This window comes from Mirounga leonina, unplaced genomic scaffold (genome assembly GCF_011800145.1).
Source record: "Mirounga leonina isolate KUSES-001 unplaced genomic scaffold, KU_Mleo_1.0 Mir_82, whole genome shotgun sequence".
NCBI lineage: Eukaryota > Metazoa > Chordata > Mammalia > Carnivora > Phocidae > Mirounga > Mirounga leonina.
In genome coordinates this window covers 25,112,179-25,134,642 of record NW_023270825.1, presented here as the reverse complement: position 1 = coordinate 25,134,642, position 22,464 = coordinate 25,112,179, and the positions used below count along the sequence as shown (strand labels likewise).

General features: G+C 54.1%; 1 protein-coding gene across 3 annotated transcripts in view; it reads left to right on the top strand.

Annotated features, from left to right (window-relative positions):
* Positions 1 to 20,524, top strand: part of ESRRB (estrogen related receptor beta) — a 167,730-nt gene extending 147,206 nt beyond the window's left edge. For all 3 annotated transcript variants that reach the window (XM_034992486.1, XM_034992485.1, XM_034992487.1), the window contains 4 exons: positions 1,855 to 1,965; positions 2,453 to 2,614; positions 10,672 to 10,941; positions 17,133 to 20,524. In XM_034992486.1, the coding sequence (XP_034848377.1) occupies positions 1,855 to 1,965; positions 2,453 to 2,614; positions 10,672 to 10,941; positions 17,133 to 17,377 (788 nt within the window). In that variant the 3' untranslated portion in view covers positions 17,378 to 20,524. The remainder of the gene's footprint in view (positions 1 to 1,854; positions 1,966 to 2,452; positions 2,615 to 10,671; positions 10,942 to 17,132) is intronic.
* Positions 20,525 to 22,464: the final 1,940 nt, after the last annotated feature.

Below are 22,464 nucleotides of genomic sequence, written 5' to 3'. Positions count from 1 at the left end.
CTCCTCTGAGAGGACTCACAATAGGGGAGTTACTTACACAGGAAGCAGGGGTGGGATGCAGGGTTGACTCGCCCCCAAAATGTTCCCTGCAGCCATGTCCGGCATCAAGTATAGGAGTGTCGGTCTGGGGGGTAAAAAGGGACACTGTTGACAGAAATGCTGAGCAGTGACTGGCCTCGAAGAGATCGTCCGCTTGGGCCATCTGGCTTGGTGGCCCTGGAGGAGAGGTGGCCTGAGCCCTTAAATGGAGGCACTCCTCACCCCAAGTTCCTTTAGGGCAATTAGCAGTTGAAGGGCTGGCCCCTCCCATTCAGTAGACAACGTGATTTTACTTTCAGTGGCCCTCATTGCTCTAGGGGACTCCTCTCTGGTCCCAGGGACTGAATGGACTAGCTGTACATTCTAAGAAACAGCCAGAAAATCACCCCTGGCATGAATGAGATCCAAGTCCTTGTGCCATTGAGTTACCGTTACTCCTGCCTTCCTCCTGCCTCTCGCCGAGCAAGAAGGGCCTGAACCGACAGGAGCACAGGACCAGCGGCCGCCCCCACCCCGCTGGGAGGACAGGCAGGAGGAGGTGCGGGGGGGAAAGTGCCGGACGGGGCCCTGAATGAAGATCACTGCTGGGGCTCCATGAGGGTGATGTGTTGACCTTTGGGGAAAGGAAGAGGCCGTTGAACTGGGCCTGTCAGCTTGGAGGTCTCCTCTCAGGACTCCGGCTCTGTGTCTGACTTTTTATGTTTCAGTCAAGGCCTGTTTCATGGTAAGGAAAAGGGACCAGCTTCTCTACTTCCTGTGCTCGTTCGTACCTGGGAGCCTCCTGTGTTCGTTCATACCTGGGAGCCTCCTGTGCTCGTTCATACCTGGGAGCTTCCTGTGCTCGTTCATACCTTGGAGCTAATTTGTTGGGTCCCACCTGTCTCTCAGGCCAGGCCACATAGATTGGTAGCCAGTCTGCGCTCGTGTGCCCTTAGATGAGCCCATTTGAGGTCCTGTCTACCCTGCAGGCTGGTTAGGCGTGTCAGATGGTACCAACATGTCTGTCTAGACAGCAGGAGCTGAGGGGTGGGGTGGGTTTCTGGAAGGCCATATAGACCCAGGGAAATAGCAGATCTCTCTAGGAGAGGGCCTCACTCCTGGGGAGGGATGTTAGTGTGGCGTGGCCACACCTGCTTTTGCACCTGCTACTGGGAGACTCTGAGGTATTCGTTTTCCAGGTGTGGCCAGGACCACCTCACCTGCATCCCCATCCAGGAGCGTCTGGCCCAGGGCTGACCACACCTCTGCTTCTGAGGGTACTCCTGCCGCCCTGACCAATCCTCACCCTCCCTCTGTTCTAGAAGACAGACTGTAGAATGTCATCCTACAGTCTTGGAAGGTGGGATCCAGAAATTGCCATTTGTTATGAACCCCCATCCGGATGCTGCTTATGTAAAAAGTTTGAAAATTCTTGTTTTCATTCTTTTCGAGGTGCCTGCTAGAGGCAGAGACTCAACACTCCCTGGGTTCCCAGCAGATCTACAATAAGGAGTCTTCCTTCCGCAACACCTAGGGGAGAGCTTCTGTTGTATTTTCCCTTTGGAGACAGAAAGACTCAAGAGCTGAAGCTTGCTCGGGATAGATTTCAGGAGGATGCTGAGCCCAGAGGCAGGGCCTGGCCCAGGACAGCTGGGGTGGGCTGTTGCCATTAAGACAGTTGAGTGAGGATTGTCCGATTCCCTGGCCTGAGGCTGGCCCCGGGGCACCTGGAAAGGCATTGAGTCGGGGGCCAAAGCCAGTGTTAAAATGCCAGAACTAGTGCAAACACCCCTGATGTTGGACAGCCTGACACCTTTCCCCTTCCCTCCCCCATAGGTGTGCGCCTTGACCGAGTGCGTGGAGGCCGCCAGAAATACAAACGACGGCTGGACTCTGAGAGCAGCCCGTACCTGAGCTTACAGATTTCTCCACCCGCTAAGAAGCCATGTAAGTGCCAGGGTAGCCCGTGCCCCTCTGTCCGCATCCGTGCCTGGAACGTCTGGCATCCCTTGGGGGCAATGCCACCTTCCCACTGCTGGGTCTGGGACAGTGTGCATCTTGGGGAGGTGGCCTCAGTGCTTGGCTTGGTGTTGGGTGCTTCCGGCTTCATTTAGAAGGCCTTTCCATGTGGGATATGGCTCTAAGTGAAGCATGAACCTACGAAGGCATGAACCCCAGCATCCAGAACATGCCCCCCTCACCTCCCACTCAAAGCAGGGTCCTCTCGAGAGAACTCACCAGCAGCTTCCCTTGGAAGGATATTTGTCAAGAGCCCAAATCACCACTGCCAGCAGGTTGTGGAGTCAGAGAGGGAGGGGAGATGACCTGCTGGGACTCCCCAGAACCCAGATTTTCTTCCTGAGCCATCCCAGGCTGCACCCTGGCCCCTTCCTCTTTTCCCCAGCATTTACATTCCTCCTCTGGTCATTGGCAGTGACCAAGATTGTCTCCTACCTGCTGGTGGCCGAGCCGGACAAGCTGTATGCCATGCCTCCCCCTGGCATGCCCGAGGGTGACATCAAGGCCCTGACCACTCTCTGTGACCTGGCAGACAGGGAGCTCGTGGTCATCATCGGCTGGGCCAAGCACATCCCAGGTGAGTCGAGTAGGGCCAGGAGGAGGGTGGAGCCAGGGATGCTCAGCCACTGTCCCCATGGCCATGGTCCTGACGCCTGGGAGCTGGGGACCCAGGAGCCATGTTTTCTTCTGGGCTCCTTTTCTCTCCTTGCGGGATTGGAGGTGTGCAGGTGTGGGAAGGTCCAGTAATGCTCTTGAACCTCTAGCAGCTCTTCAGAACCAGTTATCATTGTAGAGGGGTGATGATTGCATCTACGCTAGGTTAAGATTCAAAGAGCAAGTTTTTTTGACTCCTTGAAGGCCAAAGAAGGGTTTTCTCGTAGATCTTACTGGAAATGCACTAGGAAACAATGCAGGAGAGAATGGAGTCTCTTGCTTCCTTGAGAGGCCAGTGGACTGGAGTGGTTAAGGACACGGGCTGGGGAATGGGACTGGGATTCAAGTTCTGGGTCTGCATCTTACTAGCGGTGTCACCCTGAGCGGGCGAGCCCCCCGTGAATAGGGAATAACAGCAGTGCTCCCTGCGTGGGCTTCGATGAGGAAGAGAACTGCAAGGATGAGTGTGCTGTACGGAGGATGCGAGTGTTTGTTGCAGACTCACTGTTGCCACATGCCTGATGGTGAGGGCGGCACAGAGAGTATGTGTAATAAATACGCTTCAGGTGATACGGACTTCATTCACCGCATGTGGCCCAAACCTGTCTTCCAGCTTCCTCCTTCTGGATAAACGGTGGAAGCTGATTTTTAGTTTTATTTTTGTAGACACCGATACCCACATATGTTGCATTACACACATGTTGGGGAGTTTTCCAAAGCCCGTGTGGTTTATTCCTCGTTCGGTTCTAACAGCTTGTCTTGTGGTGTGGTGGGGACATCCTGGTTTCCTCTGGCAATGACCCACCGTGGACTTGGATTCTTACTAGCTCTGTGCCATGGGGCAGTTTATCTTCCTGCCTACAGATCCTTCTTGTGTTTGTCGCCAGCTCTGAGAAATGAATACAGCATGCATGGGAATGTAGTAAAGGTGTCCTAGACTTTAGATGGCAAGGCCTGCAGTTGATTGGGGTGAGTCAGGATGTCCTCATCTAAGACATGTGTGCACAGCCTCCAGGAGGGAGTCTTCCTGCAGACCAGGGCTCAGGAGGTGATGTTGGTGTCACTTAGCTGGCAGGACACATAGAATTCTTTCCGTAGGGACTCCCTGGTGGCCGCTGGTATTCTGACTCAGGGTGGGCTCACGGGGGATCTGAGCTGGAGCGCCCTTACTAAGGAGCTCAGCCTCTTGGATGACACACTCAGTAGTTTTGAATCTGGCCTGTGCTGATTCAGCACAGATGTGGGGTCAAGCCACTGCTTAAGACACCTCAGCCTGGATTGCTCCACTAACCCAGGGCCAGATCTGGTACAGCTCCCCCTGCCCCTCCCCAGCATCACGCGCTCCTCCTCCCTGCAGCCCAGCAATGGCTCAGCAGTGGCTCCTGGCGGCCCCCCAGGTCACTGCTTCCTTCTGCCACCAGTCCCCCTCTGAGGGGAGGCGTGGAACCAGGAGGCGCTGTCTCCCTTTCACCCACTCTTCTCCCACGTCTTCCTGCCCCCCAGCTCCGTCTCCCATCAGTGCCCGCCAAGAGGGCAGTGGGCAGAGCAGGGTGGTTGTTAGGGGCACAGACTTCGGATTCAGGCCGACCTGAGCTCTGATCCCAGCTCTGTCCTTAAGGGCCTTGCAGGGGATCTCATTTTCCTGAGCTTTAGTGTCCTAGCCTGTGAACCCGTAATAGAGGGTACGGCAGACTCAGTCCAGCCCCTGCACACAGTGGGTGCTTGATAAGTGGCGGGACTGGGACCGTGTCATTGTCTTTGCTAATAGTATGAAAAGCCTCCTTGCCCATCTTCATTTTTCCTTGTCCAAAGCTGAATTCTTTTTGATTAAAAAATAAAATAAACATAGGGGCTCATTTGTCTGTCTGAAACACTAATTTGCCTATTTTGCATAAATTTGCATGCTGGATTATTTGGGCCTGACCTTCTAGTGTTTAAGGTAAAATTAATTAAGAGTCTCCTGCCACTGTATGTAAACCTCATATTAGGGGCGATGACATATCAAGTGCCTGATACATTGAAACTAATCGAGTTAATTCCATCTCAGATTAGACAGAAAACTCACCTGCAGACCTGCTCACTAGTCCTTAGAGAGAGAGGGAGAGAGCGAGCCAGAAAGAGCAGGTTTAGCAGGGTAGGTACAAGCCAGGGTCCCCCCGGGACTGCTGACAGCTCCTTCCCATCCTGCCCTGGACCACAGAGGGACTCGCTCCTTAAGGCGGCTCAGGTTAGCGCCCAGCCCACTGAAGCACAGGAAGCCGTATCCCATGGCTCAGTATGGGCTAGCCTGTCAGTATCTGTTCGGAGCCTGGCACAGAGGGCCCTTCATTACTTGCCTTTGCATGCATTTATTGAGCATTAACTATATGTAAGGTCTCTTGTTAGGAGTTGGGGCTGATATAAAGAATTCGATTAATTTCTGCCCCAAGGATCTCATTTGGGAATAAGATAGATAATTTTTTAAAAAAAACAAAATACTTTTTCATGGAAAAGTCTAAACATACAAAAAGAGACCGAATGGTATCAGGAACCTCCGTGAACGCTATCTCCCCACGGCCCGTCTCGCTTCACCTCTACCCTGTTTGCCATCTCCTGTCCTGCACACTTAGAATGCAGCAGGAAGAACCACGGGACAGGGTCCCCAGGCAGGAGGGACGCCAGGGGTGGCAGGGGCAGAGAGCGGAACCTGAGCCAGGCTTTCAGGACGATGGGCGGTTGCCATCAGGAGGGCATCGGGGCGTCATGAATGCAAGTTTTCAGGCTGAGCCCAGAAGCTGACCTGTGCACACGGGCACTGAGCGACCAGCGTGGCCAGGAGGAAGGATCATCTGAACACACACTCATTTCCCAGCAGCCCCGCTCCTTTGACTCCTGTTTTTGAGCACATAGGACACTGTCCCACGGGTGACTTCCGTGGGCAACTGGGGCTGATGGCGACTCAGAATAGCGGCCGTTCGTTCGAGTCCGTCCGCAGTTGCCCTACGCCGCACGCAGGCTTTTACCTTGAGTGAATTTACCGAGTCCTGCGTTGCTCAGCGGACGAGCCCAAGTCTTTAGACTCCCCTGTCATGTTCCCCGTGAGCGACACGTGTGCCCCAGAGGCAGCAGCCTTTAAGAGGCAGTGGGTATCCCTTGAAGAACTGCACCCTCCAGACGTTACTAGCCGGTCATCCCACCACCCCAGGCGGCCCGGAGGCTGCCCCAGCCCAGGCCCTCTCCTGCCGGCCCTGCGTGGCCCAGGCTGACAGGTGCACAGCTCTGCTGGGGAGCCCCCAGACGCCTCCCACGGAGGGTTCCTTAGCGGCCCCGCTCCCAGGTAGCCGCCGTCTGGCCCCCGCTGCGGGGAGAACGCCAACGGCCAGTGAAATATGAGCTGCCGAGTGACAGCAGCTGCGTCTGGAGTGGCCTCAGATCCTATAATTACATCTCCCTTTATTACCGCTGCTAATGGCCCTCCAGGTCGGCAGAAACGATAATAAATTAACAGATTATGAACTCCACTTGCCACAAATTATGTGCTCTTTTTTTTTTTTTTTCTTTCTTAAATTCTAGGAGCTCATGCTCTCAGATCACTGGGGGATGGGGGCTTGGGACGAGCCTGAATGTTATCAGATCAGTTGGTGCAGATAAAGCAGCTTTGGGGGGGAGGGCAGCAGAGCTCCAAGTGGGAGACCTAGGGAGATGGGCAGGGGCAGCCAGCTTGGGCAGTGCAGGACCTCAAGGGGGCAGCGCGAGATGCCCAGGGGCCTGGGCCACACCGGCCTCTCTCAGCAGCAAGTCCCGGCCCAGAATTGCTGGATGCTTGATGGAGGAGGAGACCCAGCCCAGCAGAGAAGAGCAGAGGTGGAGGGTGCTTGGCTGAAGGGCAGGGAGGAGTGCTTCAGCCCTTCGTTTGGGTTTAAATAAAAGAATATGTGCTTCTAGTAAAGCTGTCAGATGTGACAGAGGGATGGATATTATTTCTTAAACATCCTTCTGGGAATTTCCTGTGCGTGTATAGCCACCGTGTGTGTGTGTGTGTGTGTGTGCACGTGCACGCGCGTGTGTTCTCCCCCCACCATAGGACCGTTCTTTGACAATGCTTTACATCTGCTCCTTTCATTTAATTATATAACATCTAATTATGTTATATATAAATGCCCTGGTGCTAGGCACTGTACTGAGTGTTCCACACATTAGCTCATTTCATCCCCATAGTCCCATGAGGAAAGTATTGTTGTTGCTACTCCCATTTTACAGACGAAGAAACTGAGTCACACAGAAATGGACATACCCAGTGTCACAGCCAGTGGCCAGCAGAGCTAGGATTCCAACAGACAGTCTGGCTCTGGTGTCTGTGCCCTTAATAGTTACATCTTCCTACGCTCTTGGGTATCTTCCCACACCCACAAAAACAGTTCTACCTCATTCTTTCTGGTGGCTTCTAATGTGCCATTCACTTAGCTAATAATTACGTTTATATAGTAATTACATGTATCACATTAGTTACATTTAGGTTGTTTCCTGGTTGGGGTCATTACAGACTCATCTAACAAACACCCTTTCCCATTTATCTCTGTGTTTACAGGACAAATTCCTAGCGGTGGACTTGATAGGTTGAAGGGAGCAAGCCTTTTGTTTTATGCTTGATTTAGTCTTATTTTGGGAACATCTTAAGTATGGACAGGTTCAAAAGCCAAAACTAGATAAAAATGTGCCCACAAAACCCTCCCCTCCATCCCTCCCCACCCCCTCCATCGCCTCCCCTCCTTTCTCCTGGAGCTGTTACTTTTCATTTTCCCTTCTAGTGCTTCTTTTTTCAGGTACTAGAAAATCTTTGGGCTCTTTCAAATATGAGACCATAGTGCATATTTCTCCCCTGCCTTGCACAAAGTGAAGCAGCCTGTGTATATTATTCAGCACTTTGGAGAGGACATTTGGATTTGCAAAGCGCCTTCCAGCTCCTTTTGAAGGAGGAGGAGAGAAGTCAGGGCTGGGTCCACCAGCAGAGGAGGTCTAACCTTGGAGGGAGCCACAGACTCTCAGAGGTGCCGTTTCCCTTCCTCCCACCACCTGCTCTGCGCTTCCCCCAGAGGGCAGGCCTGTTTTTGGCTTGTACACGAGGGGCAGAGGCGGTGAAATCTGAGCTTGTGTCTAAAGGATGGAGAGGGTCTCACTGAGTTCTTTGTGGGTTCATTTTCTTGTCACCCAGGAGTCAGGGCCCAGTGACATTTGTTCATTCTACTCTGCTAGGAATATGCGCTGGGCATCTTCTTTGTCCCAGGCCGGGCACTGGGCAGCGGGGGCAGGAAGATGGGCAGCACAGGGCAGCCCATCTCAGCAACCCCCCCCCCCCCCCGGTGTGCTCACCGGCAGCACCCTCAACAGCCCCTTGGGAGCTCCTCACCCTTCGGGGCTCAGCCTCCCGCATTTTCCCGCTTGGGGCATGTTCGCCCATGGTGTGTTCTCAGCGCCCCTCCATCTCTGGCCCTCCGAACTGTCCTAACCATGAGATCCCAGCAGAGCTCGGGGCTCGGGGTGTGCCTTTGCCTCTTGACTGCGAGCTTTTGCACACGGGGGCCAGTTCTGGGTCGAGCTTGCCGTTGTGTCCACAGTGCCTGGTGCTTAGCGGGTGCCCAGTGAGGATTTGCGGAACCAATGAAGAGACAGAAGCACGCTGTTGACTCTAGGGATGGTACCTGTGTGATGGGCCTCACGGGGGTCTTTCCTCCTTCCTTTCCAGAAGCCCCCCTCCACCCTCCCCTCCCTTTTGCCACCTTCCGATTCAATTGTCTGTCAATTTCGCCCCATCCGCCTCCGACATCTTCCCTCCCGGTCTGTCTGCTTCCAGTGCAGCCCCCCACATCCCCGTGGGCACACACCCTCATGAGCCAGCTGATTGGGATCTGTTAATTAATGTCGCCCAAGGCCTCTCCCGCTCAGAGGCCCGATAAGGGAAATTGGATGTCCATTCTATCTGCCTTTTATTACCTCCCAGCTGTCCCTGCCACCACAGGCTGCCACACACCCCCTTGCGTACCGGGATCTAGACAACACGCACGCACCTGGCCCCCTGGTGCCACAGCCTCTCCCCGAGGAGGCACGTTGGTCCAGGCCCGCCCCCATCTGTCCGTGTCATTGCCCAGCTGTTTGTCAGTCACCCGCGGATGCTGGCAGCCAGGTGATGAGCCAAGGCCAGGGGTGTACAGATCGTACTCAGGAACCATGATGACTGGACTGAGAGGCTGCTCCCCAGCAGAGGGGGACCCGCCTGGTTGAAGGGGCTTCCACCCTGGAGTGCCCCCTGAAGTTGAACACTCGTGTGCTGGTTGGAAGGGGAACAGTGGGGTTTAGACTCAGGGGAGAGCAGGGGAGAGTAGGACAGACTCCATGGAAACCCAGAGTGATGGGCCTGTCTAGGAGCTCAGGACCACCCCAGGCCTCCAGCCATGCCCAGATGGGAGAGGAGAGTCATGCCGACAGCATGCTAATAACAGAAACAGTAATAATAACGACCATCTCAGGCATCACCCTTGCTCAGGCTCGCTGGGTGCCAACGGTGTGGGGAGTGGAGCTGGGTGCTGTCCGTGCACCACCTTCTTACCCTCGAAGCCCCCATATCTGCGCTGTGCCCACACAGGGTGAGGTGCCAGGTCAGCAAGTGAAGTAGAGGCCCACCCACTTAGGCAAACTCACCCCCAGAAATCCCCTCCTTCTAGTTGCCCGTGACGCGTGGTGCAAAGGGCTTTGTGGATGCTCGTTCTTTCCTTCAGTCTGGCATATGGTTAGTGCGGCGGCCAATCGCTGAGTTTCTGGCTGAAGTTACCACCTTGTGTTTTAGTGACTGAGATGTTTGAAAATCAACTTCCCCTCCCACTCCTCTTCTTCCTCCTCCTCCTCCCTCGCCTACTTTTTCTCTACCCTCCCTCTCAAATCAAGATGTTAATTGTTCGTGCCTAAGTCAAGTGCAGGTATAATGCAATTCCAGATACTATTCTCATTTCGTAGATGAAGACTTTTCATCTCGTCATCAATAACAATTGTACGAGCTCAGTGAACACAGTATATATTCCACAGTCATTGTCTCATTTCGACCTCAATGCGAGTCTGAAGCGGGTGCTACAGTTCTACCCATTTCATAGAAGAGGACACTGAGGTTTGGGGCAGTTAACACAGCTTTCACATGGTCAGCCTACAGCTAGGAAAGGGGAAGTCAGGATTCAGGCCCAGGCAATCTCCCCAGCACGTTGGACAAGACGGTGACATAATTCTGGAGCCGTCCCCCTTGCTGACCTCCTTTTGCTCTGGAGTAAGCATCCTTGCTAGCAAGGAAGGGGAAACTCCCATGATTCTAAGCTCACAGAATGCAGGACAGCTTGGGTCATTGTTAGGTGGAGAGTGATGGCCAGGGCAGCAGGGGTCTGACCCCAGGAGGACAGGCTGCCTGTGAGAAAGTGCCCTCTGACCCTGTAGGCTCTTGAGCTCTTAGCCCCAGGCTGCGGTCACTGGCGGGGTGGGGGGTCATCACTGGCTGGGAACAGCTGAGTCCTTCCTGGTTGGGCCGTTGGGTCAACACACACAGCTGAGACTGCACTGAGGATCAGGTGTCACTTTAAAACACCAAAACCTCCCCTGGTTGAGCAGAGAGAGGAATCTGAAAAGTCCCCTGGGGGGAGAGGACCCTGTACTGCCACCTTTCGATTCTACTGTGAATTTAATAACTCCTTAAATTACAGATGCATTTAATTAATCAAAAAACTTCTACAGACATTCGAAAAAGAGCATAGAACTAACAGTAATAGTGATAACAACTGTCAACATTGACTGAGCTCTTGTTGTGTAAGTCTTTCCCATGAATTCCCTGTCTGACTCATTGACCAAGGGAAGGACAAGGAGTCCAGCCGGTACAGAGGGAGGGGCAGGATCCAGAGGTGCCCAGGACCACCTCCGCCAGCCAGCCCACCTGATTGCTGCTGCCCTCCTTGCCTCTTCTTCCTGCAGGCTTCTCGAACCTCTCTCTCGGGGACCAGATGAGCCTGCTGCAGAGTGCCTGGATGGAGATCCTCATCCTGGGCATCGTGTACCGCTCACTGCCCTATGACGACAAGTTGGTGTATGCCGAGGACTACATCATGGACGAGGAGCACTCCCGCCTCGCGGGGCTGTTGGAGCTCTACCGGGCCATCCTGCAGCTGGTGCGCAGGTACAAGAAGCTCAAGGTGGAGAAGGAGGAGTTTGTGACGCTCAAGGCCCTGGCTCTGGCCAACTCAGGTAAAGGCGGGTGTGGGACCCACAGAGGGAGCTTCGAGAGGTCTCGTTGGGCCCAGGGAGCACAGCTCTGGGGACTGTGAGCAGGGCCACCATGAAGGGGGGATGGCATGAAGATGCCGGAGCTTCTAGTCACCAAAGACGGCAGGGGTTGGCGTGGAGCTGAGAGGGTGGTGATGAAGGCCAGCAATAGGCAGCTGCCCTGGATTTGCAGGGCACTAGACTCGGCTTCTAATGTCTAGCCCGACACACTGGTTAAGGACACAGATTCTATAGCCAAGTTGCTAAGCGTCAAATCCTGCTTCGACCACTTGGGCAAGTCACTTCCCTCTGTGCCTCATCAATAGAATGGGAACAATGAAGAGTCCCTACCGCACCAGACTATGGAAGGGATTTGTTTATATATGATTATATTATACTCAACAACATGCCCGGTGCATAATAAGTGTTCAACCTGTTAAATAAATTAGCTATGAACTTACTTAATTCTTACACACAATCCTATGAGCAAGGTTCTCATGATTTTAACCCCATTTTACAGATGTGGGAATTGAGGCCCGGGGAGGTGAAGAAAATTGCCCAGGGTGACACTGTTAAGGGGTGTCAGAGCTAGGACTCGAACCAAAGTCCTCTGATTACAAAATCAACCCCCAGCTTATGACTCTCCTTGAATCTCCCAATCAAATTGCTCAGGTACAAGAGAGAAAAACCTGCCCAACTGAGTTGTCTGGACTGTCATTAAAAAGGAGGCTTCAGGGGGCGCCTGGGTGGTTCAGTCGGTTAAGCGTCCGACTCTTGATTTCAGCTCAGGTCATGATCTCAGGGTCCCCGCGTCTGGCTGTGTCCTCAGTGGGAAGTCTGCTCAAGGATATTCTCTCCTCCCTCTGCTCCTGCCCCTGCTCTCTAGCTCTCTCTCTCTAAAGTAAATAAATAAATCTTAAAAAAATTTCTTTAATTAAAAAAATAAAAAGGTTTCACTCCATTCCTTCAGCCCCTTCCAGCTTCTGGTTGGAATCTCTGGGGAGAGGGGCTGGGCATTGGCGATGCAGGTGAGCGAGCTGAAATGTATTCTGTCTCCACGGTTAGGGAGCGTCCCCACTGTGCCAAGTTGGCGGGGGGTGGAGAACGCAGGAGAAAGTCAGGCTCCCTGTCCTAAAGAGAGAGTGTCAGGCCATTTTGCTATAGGGCAGTGTCTGCTCAAGTCTGGGTCAGAGGGACCCAGGTTCACATTACAGCTCTGACACTTAGTAGCCGTGTGATGTTGGGCAAGTTGGCAACCTTCCTTAGCCCTGTCCTTGGGTATGAAGTGGGGACATCCCGGTACCTCCTCCAAGCACTTTGCTATTAAATGATCGACTGAAGATAAAGCACTTAGCCCAGTGCCTGGCCTAGAGGAAATGTTCAATAAATATTAATTATCATCATTACTATTAATATTAGAGGAAACAAAGTGTTATCAGCGCAGGGAAGAGGGGGAGCTAGTTCCCAGGTGGAGACAGTACACATAGGATGACCAGCCGGTGTGCTTGATACTATTATGCTTTCAGTGAAAGTCCTGTGTCCCGGGAAACTCCGTCCCTGGCAAACCCAGACAGTTGGTCCCCCTAACAAGTAGCTTCATAGAGAATGCAGGAGATGCTGCAGATACCCTGCTCCGCCCCCCTTCACTGGGTTAGTGCTCTCATGCCCAGCTGCTGAGTTTTGCTGCTAAGAGCTCCTAGCTGCCCCCTTCACCAAGACCTCCCCTCACCTGCCTTGCCTGGAGAGTTGAGTACGGTGGCATCTTCAGCCAGTGGTGACCCACACAGGGGAACAAAGGCTGGCTCCTGGCACGGTAGGATCAGAGCTTTGCATGGATCAGGCCAAAGCCAAGGCCATGTCCTCACCTTGCTTGCTCCCACCCTCACCGTATCCTGCCTCCCTCCCTCCCTCTCTCCTGAAAGCACATCCTCCAGAAGTCCCGTGCACCTGAACCCTGGTTTTGGGCTCTGCTTTTGGAGAACCTGATCTAATCCAGAGAGGCAAGCCTTTTATTTTTTATTTTTTTAGTTTAATTCCCTTTTATTAATAAACAAATGCAGGGGCGCCTGGGTGGCTCAGTCGGTTAAGCATCTGCCTTCGGCTCAGGTCATGATCCCAGGGTCCTGGGATCGAGCCCCACATCGGCTCCCTGCTCCGTGGGAAGCCTGCTTCTCCTTCTCCCACTCCCCCTGCCTGTGTTTCCACTCTCGCTGTGTCTCTCTCTGTCAAATAAATAAAATCTTAAAAAAAAATAAAAAATAAAAAATAAACAAATGCAAAATAATAATGAAAATTTTTACAGGCTTCTATACAGACCATTTACATTTTAAGATTCCAAAATGGTAGTGTAATCTTTGTGAGAGAATGCTAATCCTATTGGGTTTTTTAAAAAGTGGTTTTAAATTTACAGAATAATGGAGCAGATGGAGCGACAGTTCTATGCCCCCATCCCACCCACATCTACCACTTGCATCCACCTCCTCCCTGTAGTTTCCCCCATTGTTCATATCTTGTATTGGTATGGTAATTTGTTACAATTAATGAGCCAATATTGATACATTATTACGAACAAAATCCCTAGTTGCCATTAGGGTTTACTCCTTGTGTTGGTGTGGGTCTGTAGATTTGACAAATGGGTAGTGACAGAATTCCCCATCACCTCCCCTACAGAGCAGTCTTACCCCTCGTGAGCCTGTGCTCACCGACTCTGAGGGAAGCACCGGGACCAGCCCTGCAGAGGGGCTGGGAGTTGGCGTGGGCGGAGGGAACACGGTGGCAGCAGAGGACACGGAGTGGGAACGGCGAGACCAGCACGGCTGCCAGGCCTTGGAGGGCACGTCCTTGATTTTAGGCTCTCCTGACCGTTTCTCACCTGACGTAGAGCTCGAGCTGGTCCATGCTGGGGGAGGAGAGTGAGGAGGTGGGAGGCCGCTCAGCGGTCACCTCCTCCCCACCGCTGCACATCAGGCTGTGCCGGCTTTCAGATGGCTTTTTAGGTTAGCTGGCTGCTCTTGCTCTGATCTCTGATCTCACACGTACACACACACACATGCACACAGACACGTGCATGTGCTCACACGTACACATGCATGCACACATACACACGTGCCCACACATACCCACAAAGACATGCATGCACACATACAGACACATGTGAACATGCTCACACACATTTATGCAAAGACACGTGCACATGCTCACACATACACAAAGACGTGTGCACACAGACACGTGCACATGCTCACACAGACATGTACACATAGACACGTGCACATGCTCACGATGTGCGTACACACAGACACATGGGCACGTGCTCACATGAATACACACAAAGACATGCATGCACACATACAGACACGTGCACACGCTCACACATACATGCATGCACACATACACGTGCACACGCTCACACATGCATGCACACAGACGTGCACAGGCTCACATACACAGATGCATGCACACATACACATGTGCACACGCTCACACATGCATGCACACATACACGTGCACAGGCTTACACATACACAGACGTGCATGCACACATACATGCTCACAGACACATTGACATGCGTGCACACACAGACATGCATGCAGATAAACATGCATGCTCACAAGTATAGACACATACACATACTTGCACACATGCACATATTCACAAATACACACATGCCTATGCACACTCATGCACACATACACACGTGCAGATATGTACACACACGTACGCACACATGCACACACGCACACACAGCACCTGACGACTGGCCGTGGTTTAGTAACACGAGCCCACTGGCAGCCTCACTAGCATCAGGCGTGGCCTGAGTACGCAGTCATACGAGATGAAACACCACGAGTCTGCCCCTCTTGCCCCCGCGGCATCTCCCAGGCCATCCTGCAGCTGTGCGCAGGTACGAGTAGTTCCCAAAGAGGCGGGGTTTGTGCCGCACAGGCCCCAGCTGCGGGTGGAGCGATCACCTGGGGCAGGAAGTCGGAAAGAATAGGCCTATTGCAGGTAAGGCCAGAAAAGCGGGTTGGGGTCAGACCAGAGGCTCTAGGGCTGTGAAGGCACTGGCTTGTAATCGGGTTGGTCCAGGGGGCCGCGAAAGGAGGTGCAGCAAGATAGGAAAGTCACCCAGTCAGACAGAGTTAGCGGGAGGAGAGACAGGTGCCTGGACATCATTGGTGTGGGCCCGGTGGCCGCCCCCAGGGCCACCGTGGGTGCCACTGCTGAGCTTGAGCACGTGGGATGGGACCATTCCAGTGGCTCCAGGGGCTGACGCGAAGCAGAAGCATGAAGCACGTCAGAGACAGGCTGGGTCCCCAAACCCCAGCCCCTCAGGAGCCTGCTGGCCGTCTTTCACCCCAAGTCCCAGCCATCTCCAAGGCTCCCTGACAGCAGAAAAATTCATAGCCATTGATTTTGTAATTAACAGTTTATCAATGCCATTGATACAGACTCGCTGATGGATTGCAAAGAAATTAATCTTGCAATGTTATTTTATTTCATTTTTGGTCGAAGGCAGCTGCCAATTTTGGCCTCCTTGGGGAGGGCGGGGGAGGGAGTTCGGATGGCCACGTCCCAGCCTTAGAGGGACCCACATCTTGGGTACACATTCTGGAACCAGCTGAGAGTGTAGGAATGGAGCCACGCTCCATCTCCTAGTGGCAAAGGAGTCCTCGCTGCTTTGGTAACAAGGGGCAGAACAGTGGAGGCGTCTTGGGTAGGGGGCCAGTGCACCCCAGCACGCTAAAGCCACTTGCCCCAGGCTAGGTCCTCACAGTGACGGTAATGCTGCATTTATCAGGTGCTTACTAAGTGCCTGGTAATGTGCTGTTTCTTTTAATCAGTCCTCACCACTACCCTAAGAGGCATGGAGACATTTGCTCCGTTGCAGAGATGAGGACACAGTCTCAGAGAGCCTAAGTAACTTGGCCAAAATAACACAGCATCTTAAGACTCCAGAGTCTTACCTTCCTCATTCTGCTTTTCTCCCAAGAGGACGAGGCAGGACCTTGGAGGCATGGGCTGAGTGTGGCTGCAGAAGGTCAGGAGTCACTGGGGTCGGCCAGTTAGAACAGCGACCCTTGGCGGTTTGTGCCTAAGCTAACCTGGCACGCAAAGGCATTGCCCTGCTCTTTTGAGGAACTCGGTAGCCTCGCCCCGCCTTCCTTGGCAGTCTGCCCAGAGCTTCCAGCTCACTTGACCCATACGGCACCCTTGCCTTCCCGCCTTTGGCAGGCGGGCATTGGGCGCTGCAGTGCAGGGTGGTGGCTCGAGCTCTTTAAGGAATGTCAGGAGAAGGCGGGTTGTTTTCCCTGAGCCCCCGGATTGGGTGCCAGGAAACGGCCTTGGCTTCAGCTCAGCCCCCGCTGTAAGCCAGCTGTCAGCAGGTGCCCGCCTGTCCTGCTGGATTTAGGTAACTTCCATTTGAACCCCTAATTCATGCCTGAGTCCGGAGCCCTCCTCGGGATTTTTAGAGGACTCCCAACAGCACCCGCCATCGCTGTGGCCCATGCGTCCAGCCATGCTGTCTCAGGCCCCCACCAGGCCCCCCGCCACAGGGCACCTGGGCACAGAGCTCAGCCCCTTTGTGTTTGCATTCTGTGTAAGCATTCTGTCAGGTCAGTGACCGCCCCGGAGACGAGCTGGTGCCTGGTGGCAGCAACAACAGTAGTCCAGTGACGATGCTGGTCATGATGCCACCAGCCGGGCACTCCCTTTGGGACAAGTACTGTTTTAGTCCTTGACCTGTACTAACTCATTTAACCTCTTGAGGTAGGTGTGGCCAGTATCTCATTTACCAAATGAGAAAAATAAGGCACAGAGAAGTTAAATAACTTGCCTAAAGTCACACAGCTGGCAAGTGAGGGACACAGGACCCCAACTCCACTGTCCACCTGGCACCTCCAGGGCAGGGACTGCGGTCTGCTGCCGGTCGAGTCCTTCAGGGTCTCCGCCGCTGCCTCCCGGTGGTTTCCCGGGAGATGACCTTCCGACATCCAGATGGCTCCCCGGCTCCAAGCCTCAGCTCCGTCCCGGGCCTCTGTGACCTCAGGCTGGCAGCTTAGCCTCTGCGAGCCTCCGTCCCCTTCTCTGTAAAGTGAGGGTGTGGGGGGCAACAGTGCGGGCCGGGGGCGGCCGGCTGCGCGCGCTAACGCTCCCCCTGTGCCCGCAGATTCCATGTACATCGAGGATCTGGAGGCGGTGCAGAAGCTGCAGGACCTGCTGCACGAGGCGCTGCAGGACTACGAGCTGAGCCAGCGCCACGAGGAGCCCCGGCGGACGGGCAAGCTGCTGCTGACGCTGCCCCTGCTGCGACAGACGGCCGCCAAGGCCGTGCAGCACTTCTACAGCGTCAAACTGCAGGGCAAGGTGCCCATGCACAAACTCTTCCTGGAGATGCTGGAGGCCAAGGTCTGATGGCCCGGCACCCGGACCGACTCCCGCCCGCGGACACACCGGCCGACTGACCGCCGCGGACACGTCTGCGGCCACCAGCCTCGCCCTTCAAGCCCTGTATCATGGCCATGAGCAGCCCCAGAGGAAGGGCGCGCTCGCCTCCGGGCTGTGGCCGAGTCCCGAGTGCAGCGGGGCAGGGGAACAGGGAGGGGAGGGCAGGGCGTGGGCTCCTCTGTAACCGGCTTTTTCTTTGGTATGTTTTTTCCTTCTCCGTGGGCAGTGCTGAGGTCTGGGCCAGGGCTGACTCCCTTGAGACTGGAGACCATCGAGGAAGCGGCCCCTCCCTGCCTCCAAACCCCCAAGAGACGGCAGTGCATATCCTAGCCCCACCCCGCCCCATCCCCATCCCCCCCTCCCCCATGCACTGGGTGGGCAGTGCTCAGCGCCCAGGACCCCACCCAATTCAGGCTGGGTGCCACCGGAAATTGTCCCTTCCCAGCTTTCTTCCGGAGGCCCCGCCTACTCTGAGGTTCTTTGGGGCCCCTCCAGAGGCCCCACACCTTCCCCAGTCCAGGCGGCTCCTGTCCTGCAGCCTTTCAGCCTGGCGCACATGCAGCTCCCGTTAGGGACTCACCGTCCAGAGAGCAGCTGCCAGAGCCTGTGCATCTTCCTGGGCTCCACCCCTCGGTGCCCTCCCACCTGCTGTCACCACGGCACCAAGGCCCACCTGTCTTCGTCCTCTCCCTTCCCCTCCCAAGAGATCCCTGCTGCATCCTGCCCCTACCTCAGAGCTCAGTGGGTTCAGCCAGCCAAGGTGACTTCAGGTCTATAGCTGGGAACAGTGCTGGCTCGGAGAAGAGCAGGGTCCAGGCAATATTCCCCAGAGCTCCCCCTTCTGCTTGCTTCTCCCCCCCACCCCCCGGTCACCCTTCAGGGCAGGTCCGGAGCAGGTGGGCCTGTGGGAAGTTGGGGAGTCTAGGGGCCTAGCCCCCTCTGAGGGCACCCTGGGCACTGATTTCCAGGCTGGCAGTCCTGGGAGGATTGGGGCAAGATGGGGAGAGGTTTGAACCAATTTTTGCTGAGCACAGAAAGCCTCAGAAGCGAGATAAGCAGGCGGGGAACCCTGAAGATGGGGCACTCGCAAGTTGCCAGCCAGCCGAGGGGCTGGCTTCTGTGGGCAGTAGACAGGTCACCCCGCGCCCTGCATTCCAGAGGGTTGGGCAAATCTGTCACAGGAGGGGCGAGGTGTGACGTAGCTCCCGTATCTCCCCGAGTACACTGAGAAGGCCCAGCTGTGTGGCAGGACACTCCCCACCCCCCCACGCCCCCGTCTTCCTAGCTGCTGTGTCAGGTGACTAACCAGCCCGGTTTGCCCAGGATGTTCCTGGTTTTAGCGCTGAAAGGCTGTGTCCCGGGAAACCCCTCAGTCCCAGGCAAATGGGGACAGTCACCAGACTTCTGTGAGCGGCCTCGAGGGTCGGTTATAACCCACTCGGGGCACCCTTAGCGCCCCCTCTGCTACACACAGGTTGGCCCATGGTAGCTCAGGGCCCCCCGAGGATGAAGGGGGGGTCGGGCGTGCTGGGGAAAGCCCCTTCCGAGCAGCTGCCTTTGAAGCGGGGATCAGAGCAGCCCTACCTGGGACACTTGTGGGGGATCTGCACCCATGGACCCCGACCTCCTGGCACGCGGAGAGGCGGGCGGATCGGCCTGCCCATCGCCAGGTACCCGGGGGCCAGGTGCCGTCTCCCACAGCCCTGTAGCTTCCATGGGAGCAGCTGATGCTGGTTTCGCCTTGCTGCCTCTCCCCACCCCCCATCCCCAGACACCACCATCTGAACTGTGCTAGGACCTGCTGAGGTCACCCCAGGCCTGAGGGTTGGCTAAGACCCAGCAGCTGCCCAGGGGCTCTCTGATGTCCTCATGTACGACATATAAAGTGTTCCAAGAGGCCTCACAGCCCAGCGAAGTGTGCTGTCCCGTTAGCCTGTGGGGAATGCAAGGCCGCAGCCACTGACGGTCTGCGTTGGAATTACTGCCCAGGATGCTTCATCCCTAGCTCTCTGGGCAGTCCCGATGCGGGTGGGCGCACAGGCATCGAAGCATCGAGGGACCCGAGCAAAGCCCCCAGTCTGACAACTGGTAGGAGCGATGCCCTAAGGTCCGAACTCGAGGTCCCTCACGGTGAGAGAAGCCGGGGTCTGCTCCTTGGGAGCCTCCCCCCAGCCTCCTGCTGTGCTGTGTGCTTGAGGAGGGGGCGCTGAGGGTGGCACCCCGGCACGAGCGTGAGGCCAGGGCCCGTGCGCAGCTACCGTTTGCTGCCCATCCTTTTTAGGAGAAGCATCTCAGCTGCTGGTACAACTGGTTGGGGGCGGGTGGGTGTTACGTACATAGTGTGTGGATGGATCCGGGGCTTCTGCAAGTGTCCTGCTATCCGAGCCCCCCTCTAACAGTGAGGGGGAGGCGGCGAGCCTGATGGCTCTGTGCCAGGGAGCTGGATGCTGCTCGTACCCTGAAACCCCGGTGGCCGTGGGAGGTGGATCTGGCACAATGGGATCCCTGGCCACCAGGAAAGGCCCTGGTGTGTACGAACGGAGCCACTGGATGTGCAAAGAAAAAATGGAGGCCAACTTCTTGGTTGGAGGCCTCGCCAGCTTTGGGGCCTCCTGGGAAGAGGGGGGGCCCTGACTTAGTGGGGGATGGTGAAGCGAGGAGAATTTAGGACACCCACCCCGCCCCCCAAACGGGATGGAACTCGCACACGCGCACACACACACACACACACACACACACACCCTGAATCTCCTGTTCCTGGAAAATCTGTAAAGAGGAAATTGTGCCCTTCTCACTTGTACTCTCATGATACAGGTCATTGAAATGAACCAAGAAATAAAATGTAAAAATCCAACCGTGGAGAAGGTGGTATTGGCTGGGTTTTGTTTGGTCCCCATGTCCCCACCCTTTCTATAGCTTCTAGACTGGTTTTGTCGCACGTGAACCTGGGTAGTGGCCCCCAGTGTTTGCATCGAGGAAACCAATGATTTCCAAGGCGATGATTGAAGAAACGAGTAGGAAGATCTCAAGACCGGAGCAGGGCATTGGTGGGGAGGCCAGGCAGGGGCTTTCCTCCCCTCCTCCAGACCCTCCCCTCCCCCTGTGCAGATGGGATAAGTCGGGGGGGGGGGGGGGGGGGGGGGGGGGGGGGGCGGTGACAAACGGGACAAGAACACAGAGGCCCGTGCCCACGGAACAGCACCAAAGAAAAGCACGATGTGGAAAGATTGTTTTATTTTCTGATAATGATTAAATGGCTGGAATGGCTTCTTAAGATGTATATATTTTTTAAAATGGCAGTCCCTCATTGCATCCCCCTCTGTACGTGTTTCTGCCTGTGTGTTCTCCCCCAGACCCCGACCCCATGTAATTCAAATGCCCTAGGATTCTTCTGTCCCGGTCCCATGCATCTGGCATCTAATAAATAAGGAATGGCTTGTTGGAGAGTTTCTTCACACGTGACCTTTCCGGGCTTGCTGTCCCCTGGATAGCACTGCCCTCAGGCCTCAGGCCAGTCCTGGGCCTGGCCATCAGGAGAACGAGCTCAGCCTCAGAGTTCTCTGGGTGTTCAAGTAGGCATTTTAAAAGCATGTTCAGCAGCAAAGCTTCAGGAATGCAACTTGAGAAATAACAATACATAGGTAAGGTCTGAGAAGTCCCCTGCTACTTTTTAGACTTTTGGCATTAATGTGAGGCACTCTATTATCTTCATTTATGCCAGAAAAATGGAACATCACATGTATGTGAACCAAAACAGTTCACTGCCTTAGGATTCTGAAATGCATCTGTGTATGCATGCCCATAATGCTGACTGCACAAAGGACCCACGTGTCATCCACACTTGGGAGCAGTGAGAAGCAGAGGGGATGGCCTGAAAGAAACTGAGGAGCACTGTATCAGGATGCCTTTCATTGCAAGTAAAAGACACCCCAATTTATATCAGCTAGTGGATTTATTGTCTTGGACTTATGTGAAGTCCAGAAGTGGGGCAAGCATCAGGTAGGGTTTGATCCAGAGGTTCCCAAAGTCAATAGCACAATGGCTCTGCTTCTCTGGTTCTCTCAATTCTGCCCTCTTCTGTCTGCTTTGTCCTCAAGCTACCCTCTTTCATGGTAGCAAGGCTGCCAGCTTTTTATTTCACATTGTAAGGAGAGAGAGAACATCTCTTCCTACAACCATGGAAAGTATCTGAGCATCATTCTGAATCCCAATGGCTCTTTTGCTTATCTCTTAAGGGATCATCGGGACCAGCTTCAGGGGGTACTAATCTGTCTCATTTGACTCTCCAGCTGTTACACAAAATGGGTTGAGTTGGAAGTCTAGAACACCAGCCAACCATGATGCCCACAGAACTCTCATACATGGACAGTTCAGGCTCTGGTCAACTTTCAATGAGCTGTTCCTAAGTTTTCTGAAGCTCTTGGAAGATCACGTTCACATAGCAAGCAGTCTTTGAACTTGATACTTAGCAAGTCTTATGCATGAAATGTATTAGGGGAATGTTTTGTGGGAATGAAAGTACCCAGTTTGTGGATTATTTTTAGGTAATTTCCCAATGTACCCTCACTACCTCACATGTGTGCATGCATACACACTTATACACACACAGACACACACAGGGGTAGTCATGCTGCCACCTTAAGAAAAAATAATCAGGAAAGACAGTCAACCATAACATCCCATAATATGACCAAAATAGAAAAATTATTGGACTATCTGTATTTTAGGATTTTCTATACTACTACTTTCATCTGTATGAATAATTGTGATCAGACTAGCTAATAGCTCATCTTCAAAAAGACTTAAACCTCATTCATCTCTTTATCTCTCTTCATTCATTGTCCAAATATTCTTCCCCTTTTGTTACCAAAGAAGTGAAAGGGGAAAACACAACTTAGGGTCATTCATTCATTCAACAAATAATCTACTGAGGGTCTGCCCTGTGCCAGGCACTGTTCTGGGCACAGAGACTATATCAGTAAAGAGAACAAGCACAATCTCTATTTTCATGGAGCACACAGTCTAGTGGGAGGAAGAGAGAGACAATGAGCACA